This window comes from Somniosus microcephalus, chromosome 8, assembly GCF_052327205.1.
Source record: "Somniosus microcephalus isolate GS21.2 chromosome 8, FLI_Smic_1.0, whole genome shotgun sequence".
NCBI lineage: Eukaryota > Metazoa > Chordata > Chondrichthyes > Squaliformes > Somniosidae > Somniosus > Somniosus microcephalus.
The window spans coordinates 55,804,771-55,821,533 of NC_140994.1; the positions used below are offsets into that span (position 1 = coordinate 55,804,771).

Consider the following 16,763-nt stretch of genomic DNA (forward strand, 5'->3'; position numbering starts at 1 on the left):
GCAATGTGGCCAATTTCTAATATCAGCTATGGCATCCTGGGGAGGAGCTAAGTGAATACCAGGTACTTTCTCACAGAAACAGGAAGAAAGTTTGAGGCGTTCACCAAGATTCAATCCCAAATAGTTCCTTCCAGCCTATTAAAAGTGATATTAGCAGAAGTCTGGCAGCAGGTTATCTGCCTGCCATTTCAACAACAGCAACAATAGAGATGGTGAATGATATAGCAAGATTAATGGAACTGAGGACAGAAATGAGTCCCTTATAGAAAGGGAAAAAAATTAATAGAGAAAATAAATATTAATGGCCCAGAAATTCCGGTCTCCACGGGTGAGTACACACGGGGTACTCACCCGTAGGCCCAATGGAAGTGCCGGTTTCCTGCAAGCACTGCGCATGCGCGGGAAACCGGCACTTCCGTTCCTCTGAACGAAGGGGTTCAGAGGTCGAACGCGTGCGCAGGGGAGGCTGTGCGTGCGCATCGAACTTCGGTTTTTTTTAACAGGTTTTCCCGGGAACGTAAGCCTGCAGAATTTAGAAATGTAAAAAGCAGGCGTAAGGCCTGCTTTTTACAAGGTAAGTGGTGAATTAATTAAAATTAAAACATTTTTTCCACAGGTTTATTATTTTTAAATACTTTAAAGCAAGGTAAGTTTATTTTTAGCCCTGTTAGAAAATAAAACTTTTTTTCCAAAAATTAAAATTATTGTTTAAAATAGTTATTTCATGTATTTTATACTCTATTTAAAAATTTAAAAAAAAAAATTATTTGAAGATTTAGTGCTACTTTTGGGGCCGTAGTATTTATAAGTCTTGACAGCACTTCCTGTCAGACTTATGAATGGAGCATTCCCTGCTCCGATTGGTTCTCCATGGCTCACGTGATCCCAGGGGACGCATCGAACAAACTGCGCCCCTGGGATACGCAAGCACTGCGCGCCGGCAGCTGGACCAGGCCCCGGTTCGGAATTCCACGGGGGCCCACAGCTCAACAGCCGGCGCGCAAGGTAAGTGCAGATCGGGGGCTTACACCTGCGGGAAGCCCCCGACCCAAATTTCTGGGCCAATAAAAAGATAACAAATTCAAATGGGAGTAAAAGAAAAATGGAAAAAGAATGTACAGTACAAAGAAATAAAAAAAATCATGAAGAATGAGAATAGATAACTTGCAGAGCAAAAAATGGTACATTTAAGGGGTTTTGTGAAATGTAACTTATATGGACCCAGAACTTACACACTTTAATTTGAGTCACTATCCATTATAGTTTTCCTAAATGTAAATATTATAATATTTTATTAACACAAAAACAATACAAGGTACTAATTCAGAAAAACAGTATAATTTTCTTACCTTGACTGCCTTTGCCCTTTTTGTCAGCAATGGATTTTAGTTTTGGTATCTCAAGAAGCGCTCCATATAACATGGATCTGTAAAATACAGTATTAATTATTTTTCATCTTCACAAGAAATTATATCATGAAGAGCTTAATATGGCATCTCACTTTTTACACATTCTCCTAAGAAACTTCTTGAAAAAATAATTAAAATTCATGTGAGATCTTAATAACCCATATGGGTGAATTGGTACACCATGTCCAAGGCTTGGTTACTAAGGTAAGATCTAGTTGGTACAACTATCGCAAAGCTGGTGCAGGAGGGACATGCTCAGTTATTTGACAACAGCATGACATGAAATGGTTAATCTGGCTCAGAGACAACTTTTATTCAAGGCACTGACATACTCCATAGTGAAACTAACTATATTGTTTTATTTAAAAAAGTTAAACGCACTGGTACCTATCAGAGGGATTGAAATTAAAGACTGACATAGAATTTGGATTTCTAAAATTCAATATGGAGATCACAATGGAATTGGAATAACTGAAAGCTAGTAGGAAATGATACTTAGCCAGAACATCCACAAGATGCATAATGGTAAGGAGAGCTGGAGAACCTTTTGAGTCTATGATTACTTGTTGCTATGATAAACAGTAGTGTTCAGTTTGTCAGCAGTACACATGCTGCCAAATTTGTGTCAGGCCAAACATAGCATCTTCTACGCTTAATAAAACGATTGACTACAAGTGCAGACAAATTGGAGTTGGCCACATTACTTAAGAAGTAATTAAGGATATGATTGTGAGGCGTCGGAAAGGATTCCTCCGCTTCAAGGTGGGGACTGTAAGGTCTAGTTGGTACAACTATCGCAAGGCTGGTGCAGGAGGGACAGGGGGTCAGGTCACTAAGCTTTTGCAGGACTAAGCTATTTTGTTAAATTGACCGTTATTGTCAACCTAAGCTTTAAGCCACAGCTGTGTTCTGTTGTTGTAAGATGTTAGTTGTGAGACAACTGTTACGCGAAGGAGAGAGGTTTAGCTTGCAATGGTAAAAATAATGTGCTGATTTTGCAGAAGTGTCTGTATCAAAAATGACTAATCTAAACTGATAACTGCTGTAAACTGATGATCACGCTAAAACTGTTTAACTGCGAGACAATTACTAATAAACCCTTCACCACTGAAACCACAAACGGTCTGGAAGGGCAGAAAAACAGGAAAGCCCTATAATGTGTTAGGTAGAAGTAAGAGAAGTGAGGAAAAGCGTACGTGCAGAAGGACATGTCAAAGCAGAGACCCCAATAATTGGTGCACCTGGGACATGTGATGGGGAAGAAGGGTATAATTGAAGGATCGTAACGGATTGTTGCAGTCGTAGGAAGGAACCCAGTGTGCGTATCCAACCAAGGAAGAGGAAGGAACGTGAAGACACCACCCATAGCGCACATCCACTATGCTGACTAGCACCCGGATAATGTAGGATCTATTCGGGCCTGTATGTCTCTAAGTGTGTGTACTCATTATATAATCCTAATAAAGATTTACCGTTACTAATTGATATCAAGTCCGAGTCCTTAGTATTCTTATACTACATTGGCAAGACGATGACTCACCATTGCATTGCCAGACAGTGCATCAACTGATGTTGTATAAATGGCTATTATGAATTTACAGAAATTGTCAAGATTTACGTTTAAACCTCATAAGGGCTGTGAAATAGGAAGCTCAGAACATCTGTAGCCTTATTTGATGCACTGGACCAACTTCACATGCCAAAATGGAAAAAAGAATGCACAGAGAAATAAAAAAATAATGAAGAATGAGAAAAGATAACTTACAGAGCAAAGAAATAGTACATTTAAAAGGTAATGTGAAATGTACTTATATGTCACCATCGATTGATGCACTGTCTGGCAATGCAAGGGTGATTCATCATCTTGCCAATGTAGTAACCAAGCATTCAACTTGGTGTACCGATTTACCCATATGGGTTATTCTGATCTCACATGAATTTTAATTCTTCTTTCAAGAAGTTTCTTAGGAAAGCTTATTCACTTGATAACCTATCTCATTTTCATGAACAGAGTAGATAATGAAGCAGTCCGTGCCCACATGCAGCAAGACCTGGACAACATTCAGGCTTGGGCTGATAAGTGGCAAGTAACATTCGCGCCACACAAGTGCCAAGCAATGACTGTCTCCAACAAGAGAGAGTCTAACCACCTCCCATTGACATTCAACAGGATTACCATCGCCGAATCCCCCACCATCAACATCCTGGGGTTCACCATTGACTAGAAACTTATCTGGACCAGCCACATAAATATTGTGGCTACAAGAGCAGGTCAGAGGCTGGATATTCTGCGGCGAGTGTCTCACCCCGGCTCCCCAAAGCCTTTCCACCATCTACAAGACATAAGTCAGGAGTGTGTTGGAATACTCTATACTTACCTGGATGAGTGCAACGCCAACAACACTCAAGAAGCTCGACACCATCCAGGACAAAGCAGCCCACTTGATTGGCAGCCCATCCACCACCTTAAACATTCACTCTCTCCAGCACCAGTGCACTGTGACTGCAGTGTACCAGCTACAAGATGTACTGCAGCAACTCATCAAGGCTTCTTCAACAGCACCTCCCAAACCCGCGACCTCTACCACCTAGAAGGACAAGGGCAACAGGTGGATGGGAACACCATCATCTCCAAGTTCCCTTCCAAGTTACACACCATCCTGACTTGAAAATACATCGCAGTTCCTTCATCTTCATGTAAAAATCCTGGAACTCTCTCCCTAACAGCATGTAGCTTTGCCAGACGGACTGCAGCAGTTCAAGAAGGAGGTTCACCACCACCTTCTCAAGGACAATTAGGGATGGGCAATAAATGTTGGCCTTGCCAGCGACGTCCACATATGAACAAATATAAAAAAAAGATGTGAGCCTGTGTTAACCATGGCTAATGCTTGAGGCACTGGAAAGCGAGACATGGAGATATCAGACTTGAGCTCCATTACCTACTACTTGTCAGCAGATACTCAGTCCATAAGTAATGCCATAAAACCAGTAGAACAGTGGAGCATAAGCGTCCAACCTTCGTCTCCTTCTCTTCACCATTTACATGCTCTCCTTGGGCGATATCATCCAGAAGAATAGGATCAGCTTCCAAATGTATGCTTTATTTCTCTTTTTTCCCCATTGATCCAAAGGTTGTTAATGAGCTTTCCAGCTTCCTATCTGATACCAAGACCTGGATGAGCACAAAACTTCCTCCAGCTTAATGGCAGTTAAACCAAAGCCATTTTTTTTGGCCGATGCCAACACCTATGTGCTGCCGATATTGACTCCATCAATCATCCCAGATGTAAGCAAAGTTGACTTAGAAGGTGCAGAAGCTTAATGTATTACACAATGTGTTGTCAGCTGTGGCTCAGTCGGTAGCACCCTCACTTCTGGGTCAGAAGGTTGGGGGTTCAAGTCCCACTCCAGGGACTTAAGCACAAAAATCTAGGCTGACATTCTAGTGCAGTACTAAGGGAATGCTGCGCTGTCAGAGGTGCCGTCTTTCAGATGAGACATTAAACCAAGGCCCCGTCTGCCCTCTCAGGTAAACGGAAAAGATCCTATGGCACTATTTCAAAGAAGAGCAGAGGAGTTATCCCTGGTGTCCTAGCCAATATTTATCCCTCAATCAACATCACTAAAATAGATTATCTGGTCATTATTACACTGCTGTTCATGGGAGCTTGCTGTGTACAAATTGGATGCCGCGTTTCCTACATTACAACAGTATCTACACTTCAAAAAGTACCTCATTGGCTGTAAAGCGCTTTGGGATGTCTGGTGGTTGTGAACGGTGCTATATAAATGCAGGTCTTTATTTTTTTCTCCTTCACATCTACTCCATCACCAACCTCCATAAATTTACCAACTTCTCCCTATCTCTCCACCACTACTGCTGAAATCTTGATCCATGCCTTCATTAGCTCAATAATCACCTTCTTTATTGCTGTCCTAGCCAGCCTCCCTGCTTCTACCGCCAAAATTTACAACTCATTCAAAGAGGTGCAGCCCATCCTCACCTACACAAATTCCCACCTTCTGACCATGCCCATTCTCTCAAAACTGTATTGGCTCCCGGCAGGTTGACTTCAAAATTTTCGTCCTCGATTTCGAATTCCACCATGACTTGGAACCACTCTTCTTTAGGTGATCTCCAATAGCCTGCACGCACTCTTTGCTCTTCTTCTCTGCTCCTTTTGCTCCACAAAGGCATTTATTCTGCAACTACACTATTGCTCTGTTGAATTCCCTGCCTATTTTCCTCCACCTTGTTATGTTTCTGCTTTCAAAAACCTCCTCCCAACCCTTCTCATTGGCCATGACTTAGGCCCTCCACTCCAACCTCCTTCACTCTTCCATGCTCCCTTCCGATCAACATCAACTGGTATATCCTTAGTGTCTTCCTGCATGTAAAGTGCATTATAGGAATACAAGCTGTTGCTAGCAGAATTCTCCTTGATGAGTTACTGGGTGATGTTCCAGTAATAAAAATCAGTGGCTGGGAAATTGGATCCGTTTGCACTGGCTGTTAAGGCCAGTTTGGAAGAAAAAACGGTGGCCACCTCGTTTCCGCACACTTGCACTGTGGAACGTGCAGCCGCTATTTTAGGCAGGTCGGCAGCGCTGCCATTGCCTGCGCTTGCTCCAGATATTTAGATGAGCCAGATTGTGAAGTCAATTGGCATGCAACGCTGAATTGACGGACGATCTGGTATTTTGGATGTCACTACTCCTTTTACTGCCCTCTCCAAAGCAGTACGATGGATCCCTTACCAGCGCTTCTTAAAGGGACACACACAACTTTCAGGTAAGTTTAGATCTTCGCTTTTGTACTGGTTTCTTTACATTTTATTGGAGTAGTGACTTGGTGTAATACACTTAAAGAGTTGTTCAAGTGTGAAGGGAGTGCAGGGAGTCCTATTGGACATTTGCAAGGCTTTGGCTCTTAAAGGAAGGCCTTTGAGAACACCACTTGCTCCCAGTCCTGGGGGATCTAGTTGCAGTCCCCCTTGGGTGGCAGCATGATATGGAGATGGAGCAGAGGCAGCAAAGGGGACAATCTGCTCGCAGAGGGAGCAGGAGGAAGAAGAGGAGGAAGAGGAAGAGAAAGCAGAAGAGGAGGAAGCGTAAGGAAGGAGGCAATCCAGACAGCCCCTTTCTGGCCAGGATATCCGGGATCGAATCATCTGATTGGGGTGCCAGTGAACACTACCCCAATTTCCCTTTCAGCATTTGTTCCGCACCTTACTTCCCTCTGTTAATGACCATCACAGCGTCCTCTTGGCCACAATGCTGAAATAAAAGCCACCACAAAGCAAACTTTCCAATCCAACTTTATCCACATATGCATTCAATATTATATGAAAAAATCAACTAATCACCCTAGTGACTGTCATGCATGTCCGTTTGCCTATCCTAGTGCTCTTATGTAGTGCTCCCCCAGTGGCTGCAGCATGGCTGGTGGAAGGCTGCTGACTTTCAGTGCGGGACACTGTAGATGGCCTTGCAGGACAACCTTGAGGAGCTGGTGGTTGTGTGTGAGAAATTGAGTGACGGTGTTTCTTCTTCTTCTTCACTCTCCTTGCCATCTTATTGGTCAACCACTGGCCGGGCAGGCTGGGTTTCTTGGGTGTCTGAAATGAGGAAGGTACAAGGGTAGGGTTGCGGTGAGGGGAGAGGTAAAGTAAGAGGTGCATGCTTACACCATGTGCAACTTGTAAATCAGAAGAGATTGTGGGATGAGGGGGAAGTGGGATGTGAGAAGAAGGATAACGTATGCGGATACCAGCATCTTGTATTTTTTCAGCCACGCCGCTGGCCAAGGGCTCAGCAATGCCCCTGCCAAGAATGGCCAGCAGTCCAGCACCGTCTCCTCCAAGGGGGTGAAGTGAAGCTAGGAATGTGAGGTGTGCCTCGTGTTTGCTGGAGATTGTTGGTAGGTGAGTGATGGGGGAGGGTCAAGCATGGAGCAGTGTGTGAGACTAATGGTGCAGTTGATAGGAGACGGCTTTTGAAGATGCATTCACTGACCTTGATCACTTGTCTGAGATCATGAAACTTTTTGGGCACTGGAGCCAGATCCTGGGGGTGACACTGTTGGCAGTGACCGCCTCGGCGATCTGGTCCCACATCCTTCTGTCTGGAGGGCCTCCTGGCCCCCTGTGGGTAGAGGACCTCTCTTCCAGTGTTGACTCCCTGCACAAAGCTGGAGTGCTGCGTACGAGACCCTGGTCCTCCTTTCCCTGGCCTGTTGAGCTATTTGGGTTAGTGCTGAAGCACTTTCACCATTTTTCAAATAACAGAAGGCAGCTCACCTTTAAGAGGTGCAGACTGCCTAGTGCTGAAGCATTTAATACGTTTTCATCTGCAGAAGGCAGCTCACCTTTAAGATGTGCAGGCTGCCTTTAAGAGGAGCAGGCTAGCTTTAAGTAAAGCTAGCCTCGTTTGAACAACGTGAACATAGGCTGTGCGCTCAGCAGGAGGCCAATCAGCAGCGCATTCGGCGCTAGGCTGTGTGCTGAATTCATTATAATTAGCAGGCAGCACGAAGTTGACGTGCTGCCTGTGCTCTTTGAACGGGCACGGGCATATCTAGCATCGCGGTGCCAGCGCCTGCTTTTTCGTCAATCTAATTTCTAGGCCAGTATCCCTTATTCACTTTTGCCACTGGGACTTTTGCTTGACTGGCATTGAAGTTTTAGGGAGAGAGCTAGCGAAAGTTGTTTGAAACAGTTACCACCAAAGGATGAATGATTAAGTGATCTCTGGAATACAGAAAAAGGGGATAGCGCAAGGCAAAGTTCTCCTGCTCTACAATACAACATTAGATAATCATGTATATTTGTAACTAAATCAGTTTACAGCAAATTGCGCTAAAACACTCTAACCCCAAGTTGTCAAATATGCAAAATGGTAAAACAAACCAAATGATATAAAAATTCTTAACATATTAAATCTTAAAGAAAATCTGATATTTCAGCAAAAGCAAAAGTCTAGAAACAGAATATAGCCCCTACAGTAACTCAATAAAAAGCTAACAAAGGGAGCACTTTAAAAGATATAAATGTTTTGTTTACCTGTCTTCAGAATGCTGAAGAACGATTATATTAAAGTTGGAAGGAAATTCACTCAGAAAACTGAGGTGCTGTGGTTGAATGGTGACATTTTTCCATGCCTGTAAAGAATTGGGGAAAAATGGAAAAAGTGGTTTTATATGTCTGCAGTTAAGGAAATGAACAATGCCATCTATTTATGCCTAAATGCAAGCCTCGTCAGACATAGCATTTCCTTGTTTTCTTTGACTGATGAGGTTATTCTTGTCCTGTTGGTTATTAGAGTGTGCTGAAGTACAGATTATTGGATGATATAATAGGTAAGGCTACTGATTTCTCAGTGTGATATCCCACAAAACATCACATGATCTTTGTAATTTACAGTAACCTCCAATAGTACGATTTTAAAAAATACTTTAAAAAAAAACTTTCTACCATAAGCAAAGTTCGTTATTGAATTGAGAGTTTCAGATAGTGGAAGCATAACATTGAACACTGACATCAATTGGAGTACTGTTCTGAGACAGCTGTAGCTATTGGGTAGTGCACAGCATGTCATATCTACCACCGATAAAGTACAATACCACCAGTGTGCCACGGCTTATATTCCAATTGATTCAGGTGCTCAAATTTATGCATCTACCGTTTAACAATAATAAGGTCTTGTTCCCTAGATGATGTTAGAGTCATAGAGTTATACAGCACAGAAAGAGGCCCTTCAGCCCATCGCGTCCATGCCGGCCATCAGGCCCTGTCTAATCTAATCCCATTTTCCAGCATTTGGTCCGTAGCCTTGTATGCTATGGCATTTCAAGTGCTCATCTAAATGCTTCTTGAATGTTGTGAGGGTTCCTGCCTCTACCACCCTCTCAGGCAGTGAGTTCCAGATTCCAACCACCCTCTGGGTGAAAAAGTTCTTCCTCAAATTCCCTCTAAACCTCCTGCCCCTTACCTTGAATCTATGCCCACTTGTTATTGGCCCCTCTACTAAGGGAAAAAGTTCCTTTCTATCTACCCTATCTATGCCCCTCATAATTTTGTATACCTCAATCAGGTCCCCCCTCAGCCTTCTCTGCTCCAAGGAAAACAACCCCAGCCTGTCCAGTCTTTCTTCATAGCTGAAGCGCTCCAGCCCAGGTAACATCCTGGTGAATCTCCTCTGCACCCTCTCCAAAGCAATCACATCCTTCCTATAGTGTGGCGACCAGAACTGCACACAGTATTCCAGCTGTGGCCTAACCAGCGTTTTGTACAGCTCCATCATAACCTCCCTGCTCTTATATTCTATGCCTCGGCTAATGAAGGCAAGTATCCCATATGCCTTTTTAACCACCTTATCTACCTGTTCTGCTGCCTTCAGGGATCTATGTACATGCACACCAAGGTCCCTCTGATCCTCTGTCTTTCCGAGGGTCTTACCATTCATTGTGTATTCCCTTGCCTTGTTAGTCCCTCCAAAATGTATCACCTCACACTTTTCAGGGTTAAATTCCATTTGCCACTGTTCCGCCCATCTGACCAACCCATCTATATCGTCCTGCAGACTGAGGCTACGCTCCTCGCTATTTACCACCCCACCAATTTTCGTGTCATCTTACTGATCATACCTTTCACATTCACATCCAAATCATTAATGTAGACCACAAACAGCAAGGGACCCAGCACCGATCCCTGCGGTAGCCCACTGGACACAGGCTTCCAGTCACAAAAACAACCTTCGACCATCACCCTCTGCCTTCTGCCACTAAGCCAGTTTTGGATCCAATGTTATTATCAATACCAGTAAATAGCCCAAGTTGTCAATGTAGATTTAAAAAATTGACAGTGTATCTATCTCTTTGACATCTTTCCATGTGTTAGGTCACCCTCTGATCCTCTCATTTCCCATGGCTATACAACATTTAGACTATTCCCATTGCTCTTTCAGCAAATGAGATGGATATACATTCTCCTCGCGTCAAATATCTCCACTCCCTTGCTTTTTTGTAATTGTTCACTCTGTTATGGAGTATTCAAGGCATTCAGTACCTCATCATTATTTATACGTGAGCAATTACAGATAAGCTTAATCCTTTTCTCACCTGACACACGCATATGAACACACACATACCCACACAAACCTACTTCTAGCAGATATGGTTGGATAGCAAACAGAAACAGGAGCCCTACTTGATTTTCCCCTCCTTAAATCAATGGGGTCTCAAGCCAACTGCATCTCCCCCACTGTCACCCCAGCTAAAACCAGTTAATTCAGCACACAGATCAGTGCTCAAACCTAGGACCTGCTTGGCATGTACAGTTCAGGCATTCACTGGATAAACTCACTCAGCCATGAGGTTGGTGTACTGATTGAACACAGGAAACTTTCAAAATCTAACCAACATTTGTTAATCTATATATATAAAACGGTATGTCGCTCTGTCTGTCTTTCTGTCCGGCTATAAAATCAAAAGTTATAGAGCATACCTACACATATGTTATATCAAAAGAAAGCTCATCATTAGAGGACTCTTGTAGGCGTATTTACTTTTTGGTCGGACAAAAATTGTTCCGACGGTATCCAAAAAACGTTCAAAATTCCGCTCATTATCCGCTCATTAGCATCGAGTGACGTGAAGGTTGACCAATCATACAGTCAAGCGACCCGACGGTCGACCAATCACTGCATCACGGGGGCGGGTTCATTGCGTGTGCGGGCGGGCCATCCTACAGTCGAGTGACAGGACGATTGACCAATCCTACAGTTCAGTGACCTGATGGTTGACCAATCGGTGCGTGTGTGGGCGGGCCTTATCATTCTGAACCGAGGTGAGTAGCCGCCATCTTGCTTCCATTCTTTTTCCCGCTTTCTGCGTCTTTCTTTTCAAATATACATTTCCAGCAAAAGAAAAAGTTGCTTTTAAAACACAAATTGTTTTTTAAAAAAGTTAATTAATTTGTAAATCTTTTCTCTAACCTCTATAATTTTCCTACCTTTCACTGTTTTTCCAGGCCCGGGGCCTAGGCTTCTCCAACTGCCAGCAGCGCAACTCTAGTCCCAGGCTCCCGGCCTAGACAGAGACAAACACTGGCAGAGGGGAGAGGGTGTGCTGCCTCAGCTCCATTCCCGGGGTCAGTAGGTGGGGAGGCTTCATAAGCAACTGGGGTAGGTCGCAAGCCCCGAATAATAATCTGAAGATCCTGTGTTTGCAGCTGAGGAAATTTCTTCTGCTGACAGCCCCAGGTTAATGGCAGCCATCTTTGTCAAGGAGGGCGAAAAGTTTCAGTGCGACGCCATTTTGATTCAGTGTGTAACAGAGTGCATGCGCCCATCTTAGTACAGGAACATAGAGTGGGTGGGGCTTCTGTGCTCCCAATCGGGTCCTGGTGACCGAGACAGACAATCGACTGTGTGGGCGGGGCCTAATCTTTCCAACTGAAAAGCAAGCGGCGGCCATTGTTTGTGATACAACACACCGACAGGTCAGGACCCCTTTTTTAATAAAAAGATTGGTGAGGTTGTAAAGTGTATGTTATAGAAAGATTTACCAGAAATGTTTGATAAGTACTTTAAGTTTCATGTTTCCCCACCCCTTGCTCCCCCACCTGTCAGTGCAGGGGCCCAAGGCCTAGGCTTCTCCAATGGCCAGCAGCGCAACTCCAGTCCCAGGCTTCTGGCCCAAACAGGGACCAACACTGGGAGAGGGTCTGCTGGCTCCCCCCTCCCTTTCCCCCCCCTCCCCTCCCTCTCCCCCCTCCCTTTCCACTCTTTCCCCCCCCCCACCCCCCCCCACACCCCCTTCCTCCCCCACACACCCCCCCACCCCCCTTCCTCCCCCACACATACCCCCACCCCCCTTCCCCCCCACCCACCTCCCCCTTCCGCCCCCACACCCCCTTTCCCCCCCACCTCCCCCTTCCCCCCCACACCCTTTCCCCCTTCCCCCCACCCACCCCTTTCTCCCCCACCCACCCCTTTCTCCCCCACCCCCCCACCCACCCCTTTCTCCCCCACCCACCGCTTTCTCCCCCAACCCCCCACCCACCCCTTTCTCCCCCACCCCCCCAGTTCTCCCCCACCCCCCCACCCACCCCTTTCTCCCCCACCACCCCACCCACCCCTTTCTCCCCCACCCACCCCACCCCTTTCTCCCCCACCCACCCCACCCTTCTCCCCCCACCCCACCCTTCTCCCCCCACCCACCCCACCCTTCTCCCCCCCACCCACCCCACCCTTCTCCCCCCCCACCCACCCCACCCTTCTCCCCCCCACCCTTCTCACCCCCCACCCACCCCACCCTTCTCCCCCCACCCACCCCACCCACCCCAACCTTCTCCCCCCACCCACCGCAAATTTCTCCCCCACCCACCCGTTTCTCCCCCACCCCTTGCTCCTTTCCCTCCTTCCCTCTCTGTCTCTCTCTCTCCCTCCCTCATTCCCTCTCTCCCTCCTTTGCTTTCCCTCCTTCTCTCCTTCCCTCTCTCTCTCCTTCCCTCTCTCTCTCTCCTTCCCTCTCTCTCTCTCCTTCCCTCTCGCTCTCCTTCCCTCTCGCCCTCTCCTTCCCTCTCGCCCTCTCCTTCCCTCTCGCCCTCTCCTTCCCTCTCGCCCTCTCCTTCCCTCTCGCCCTCTCCTTCCCTCTCTCCTTCCCTTCCTCTCTCCTTCCCTCCCTCTCTCTCTTCTCCCCCCATCTCTCTCTTCCCCCCATCTCTCTCTTCCCCCCCATCTCTCTCTTCCCCCCCAGTCGCGCTCTCTCTTCCCCCCCAGTCGCGCTCTCTCTTCCCCCCCAGTCGCGCTCTCTCTTCCCCCCCAGTCGCGCTCTCTCTTCCCCCCAGTCGCGCTCTCTCTTCCCCCCCAGTCGCGCTCTCTCTTCCCCCCCAGTCGCGCTCTCTCTTCCCCCCCAGTCGCGCTCTCTCTTCCCCCCCAGTCGCGCTCTCTCTTCCCCCCCAGTCGCGCTCTCTCTTCCCCCCCAGTCGCGCTCTCGCTTCCCCCCCAGTCGCACTCTCTCTTCCCCCCCCGTCGCTCTCGCTCTTCCCTCCAGTCGCTCTCGCTCTTCCCCCCCAGTCGCTCTCGCTCTTCCCCCCAGTCACTCTCTCTTCCCCCCCGCTCTCTCTTCCCCCCCAGTCGCTCTCTCTCTTCCCCCCAGTCGCTCTCTCTCTTCTCCCCCTCTCCCCCCCCTCTCTCCCCCCCTCCCCTCCCCCTCCGCTCCCCCCTCTCCTCCCCCTCACCCCCTCTCCCCTTCCCTCCCCCTCCCCTCCTCCCCTCCCCTTTCCCCCACCTTCCCCCCTTTCTCCCCGCCCTTCCCCCCAGTCGCTCTCTCTCTTCCCCCCCAGTCGCTCTCTCTTCCCCCCAGTCGCCCTCTCGCTTCCCCCCAGTCGCTCTCTCTCTTCCCCCCAGTCGCTCTCTCTCTCTCTTCCAACAACAACATGCCCTCAAAAGACCCTCGGCACCGCCGGGCACTTTAGCTAGTTAATAATATAATAGAAAATTACAAAATCTTGTTTGGGCACATCCCACTCATGCATGAGGATGAATCAGTAACAGGGATCAACATTTTGAATTTTGTCAGCTACACAATACAGACTTCTCACTCAGTCACACTCAAAGAGAAGGCATTATGGCTGACCTCAGCACCTAGAATTAAGGGTGGGGGGAGAGGAGCCGAGGGGAAATCAGTCAGGAAACTTCTGATTGCTATCCATTGAACCCTGCAGAATGTGCGTGGACAGGATTATGTTTTCCGTGGTGAACAGTCTATTAACACTCATTTTGGGTGGAAAATTCGATTGGTTAGCGCCTCCCGTTAGCACCTTAAGCGGGTGCTAATGGGGCGGAAAGCAACTAGCGCCCGTGCGCGGCGATGTTTGCACCGCTCACGAAATTAACTAGACATTTTGTGGCGGCGTTAAACACTACCGCCACGATCTCCTGCGCCGGCAGACCGTGACGTCAATCGAGAGTGCAACGCCCGGGTAGCGCCCCGGACCAGATATTGAGTGGCGCCCCCCGTCTTACTGCCTGCTGCTAGCAACGACAGGTTGAGGGGAGCGTTCTGCAGTCGGGGACTGGGGGAACGCTATTTAAAGGTGACCACTTCCTGCCTTTTTTTGTTGGCAAAATGTTTTGCACCACGCATTCTTAGTGAGGAGAGACTGCAGGAGATATTCAAATATGTGTTGAGGAGTTTTGGGTACTGAGCAGCACTTTGCAGGTTCTTTCTGATTTGATCTTCCTTGCATCGATTTAGAAGAGACTGTGGGGGCTGCACTCTGAGCTCTTTCCCTGGGCCTCTCCATTGTTCTTTCCAGCAGATTTGATATACAGGTCTCTCCAGGCCAAGATTCAAGGTTACAATGAGCAGGGAGTGGATGGAGAGCAAGATCGACCCTCCCCTTTAAGAACTGGCCAGCGCCAGTGTGTCTGTGTTCCATTGCTGACTGACATTGCATGGGCTTCGTCAACGCTCCTCGGCCTTTACGCCGTAAGACAGGTGTGTAGCACCTGATTTAGCGCTCCAATCACCTCCAGGGCTGATAAAAGCCAAGTTTGCAGTCGGAGGCGATAATTAGCGCCATACGCTAATCTTTGCGCCCGGCCGATAATTGCGCCCCAAATGGGGCGATACTGAATTTCTCCCCCATTGTCTATGCTCACACATGAATAATGATCGTTTGGGTGAAGGCTCTGAAGCCTGTGGAACCGAATGCCAACAAGAGTTGCCTTCAAAAGAGAATGAAAGAAATGGCTTACCCCTTATCCTTAGACTGTGACCCCTCCAGAACCAGGGGTCACAGTCTAAGGATAAGGGGTAAGCCATTTAGGACTGAGATGAGGAGGAATTTCTTCACCCAGAGAGTGTTGAACCTTTGGAATTCTCTGCCGCAGAAGACAGTTGAGGCCAATTCATTAAATATATTCAAGAAGGAATTAGATATATTTCTTAAGGCTAAGGGGATCAAGGGATATGGGGAGAAAGCAGGGACAGGGTACTGAATTTGGATGATCAGCCATGATCGCATTGAATGGCAGAGCAGGCGAGAGGGGCTGAATGGCCTATTCCTGCTCCTATCTTCTATGTTTCTATGTTTTTATAACTGGAATAAAAAGCAACTATTGCCCTGCTCAATGACAATCGATAAGGATGTTGTAGCTGCTTGAAATCTGAGCTAAATTCAATTCCTTGAGTAACAACTGCAAATTGTAGGAACTGAATTTCACAAGTGAAGGAATTCATTCCTATCCTCTCGGCTCCAGATTAAAACCACAGGCTGCTGCCGGCCACGACTCACCACTTCCTCATCGCAACCTCGACACTCCCCCCCCATCCCGCCCCGATTGCTGTCCCTTTCCCAGTCGCCCCCCTCCCAATCGCCCTCTCTTTAAACACTTATCTGAGAGCCACTAACGGTGAAGCAGTGGCCTGAAATCGCAAGGCCCTTCATCAGTGAGCTGCTCATGCGCTGTTGTGTTCTTGAAGAAACATTTGTGTGTGTCAGGTTTTAAACAAACTCGGCTGATTTTGTGCACTTTTCAACAGTTATGTTGGAACCAAGAACTGATGATGTGCTAAAAGGACTGTTTTGAGTATTCCAAAGGAGGGGGTTGGTTACACGTAGCCCAGGGAAAGGGGAAAGGGTAAGGTATCAAAATGCCTTGAAGGGTAGAATTTAAGTATTGTTACCCTATTGATAATTAGATTTATTGGTGTGTAAAGTATAACAAATGAAGAACTATAGTTAGAGCATTGTATACAAGAATGACTAAAAATAAATCTGGATTCCAAATAACAAAAAGCACTCGAGGATTATAATAAGGAAACAGAAAAGTCACCTAGTTTCTTAATAAGAATGCAGTCATACTGAGGGAAATGAACTTGTTATCGAGTTAATTTTAAGTAAAAACCATGCATGTATTAGAAAAATAAATAGTGGCATGTTTAAGTTTAAGAAGTGATCACTTTCAGGTACTGTACCTTAAAATTTGTTCTAATTCTTTCATCAACTGTCCTGAGCATATTTTTCATGGTTCCATCCTCTTGCAGCTTTTGTTGAAGATGTGCTAATGCTATAAGCTGGGAACTGCTGGTGTCAAATCCTGCCTTGATCAAGACATCTTTCATCACCACTGATGCCGAGCAGCTCTGGAACAATTTCAGAAGGGTTCTAAATCTTTTCAGCTAATTTTCAAAAATCCCATAAAAGCTGGATCATAATTGTGCTGCAAATATTATGCAAATGCATGTTATATGTGGTTCTCTCTCCAGTGCTGTGCACATCATATTTTAATGTCATGATTATTAGTAAAGCATCACCATTGTTGTTCTCAACTGGAAGGGAA

At 46.6% G+C, this 16,763-nt stretch overlaps 1 protein-coding gene across 2 annotated transcripts in view; it reads right to left on the reverse strand.

Annotated features, from left to right (window-relative positions):
- cfap46 (cilia and flagella associated protein 46) overlaps window positions 1–16,763 on the reverse strand; it is a 575,305-nt gene that overhangs the window by 180,282 nt on the left and 378,260 nt on the right. For both annotated transcript variants that reach the window (XM_085994743.1, XM_085994742.1), the window contains 3 exons: window positions 16,399–16,566; window positions 8,474–8,571; window positions 1,350–1,426 (listed from right to left, as the gene is read on the reverse strand). In XM_085994743.1, coding sequence (XP_085850869.1) covers window positions 1,350–1,426; window positions 8,474–8,571; window positions 16,399–16,566 — 343 coding nt within the window. The remainder of the gene's footprint in view (window positions 1–1,349; window positions 1,427–8,473; window positions 8,572–16,398; window positions 16,567–16,763) is intronic.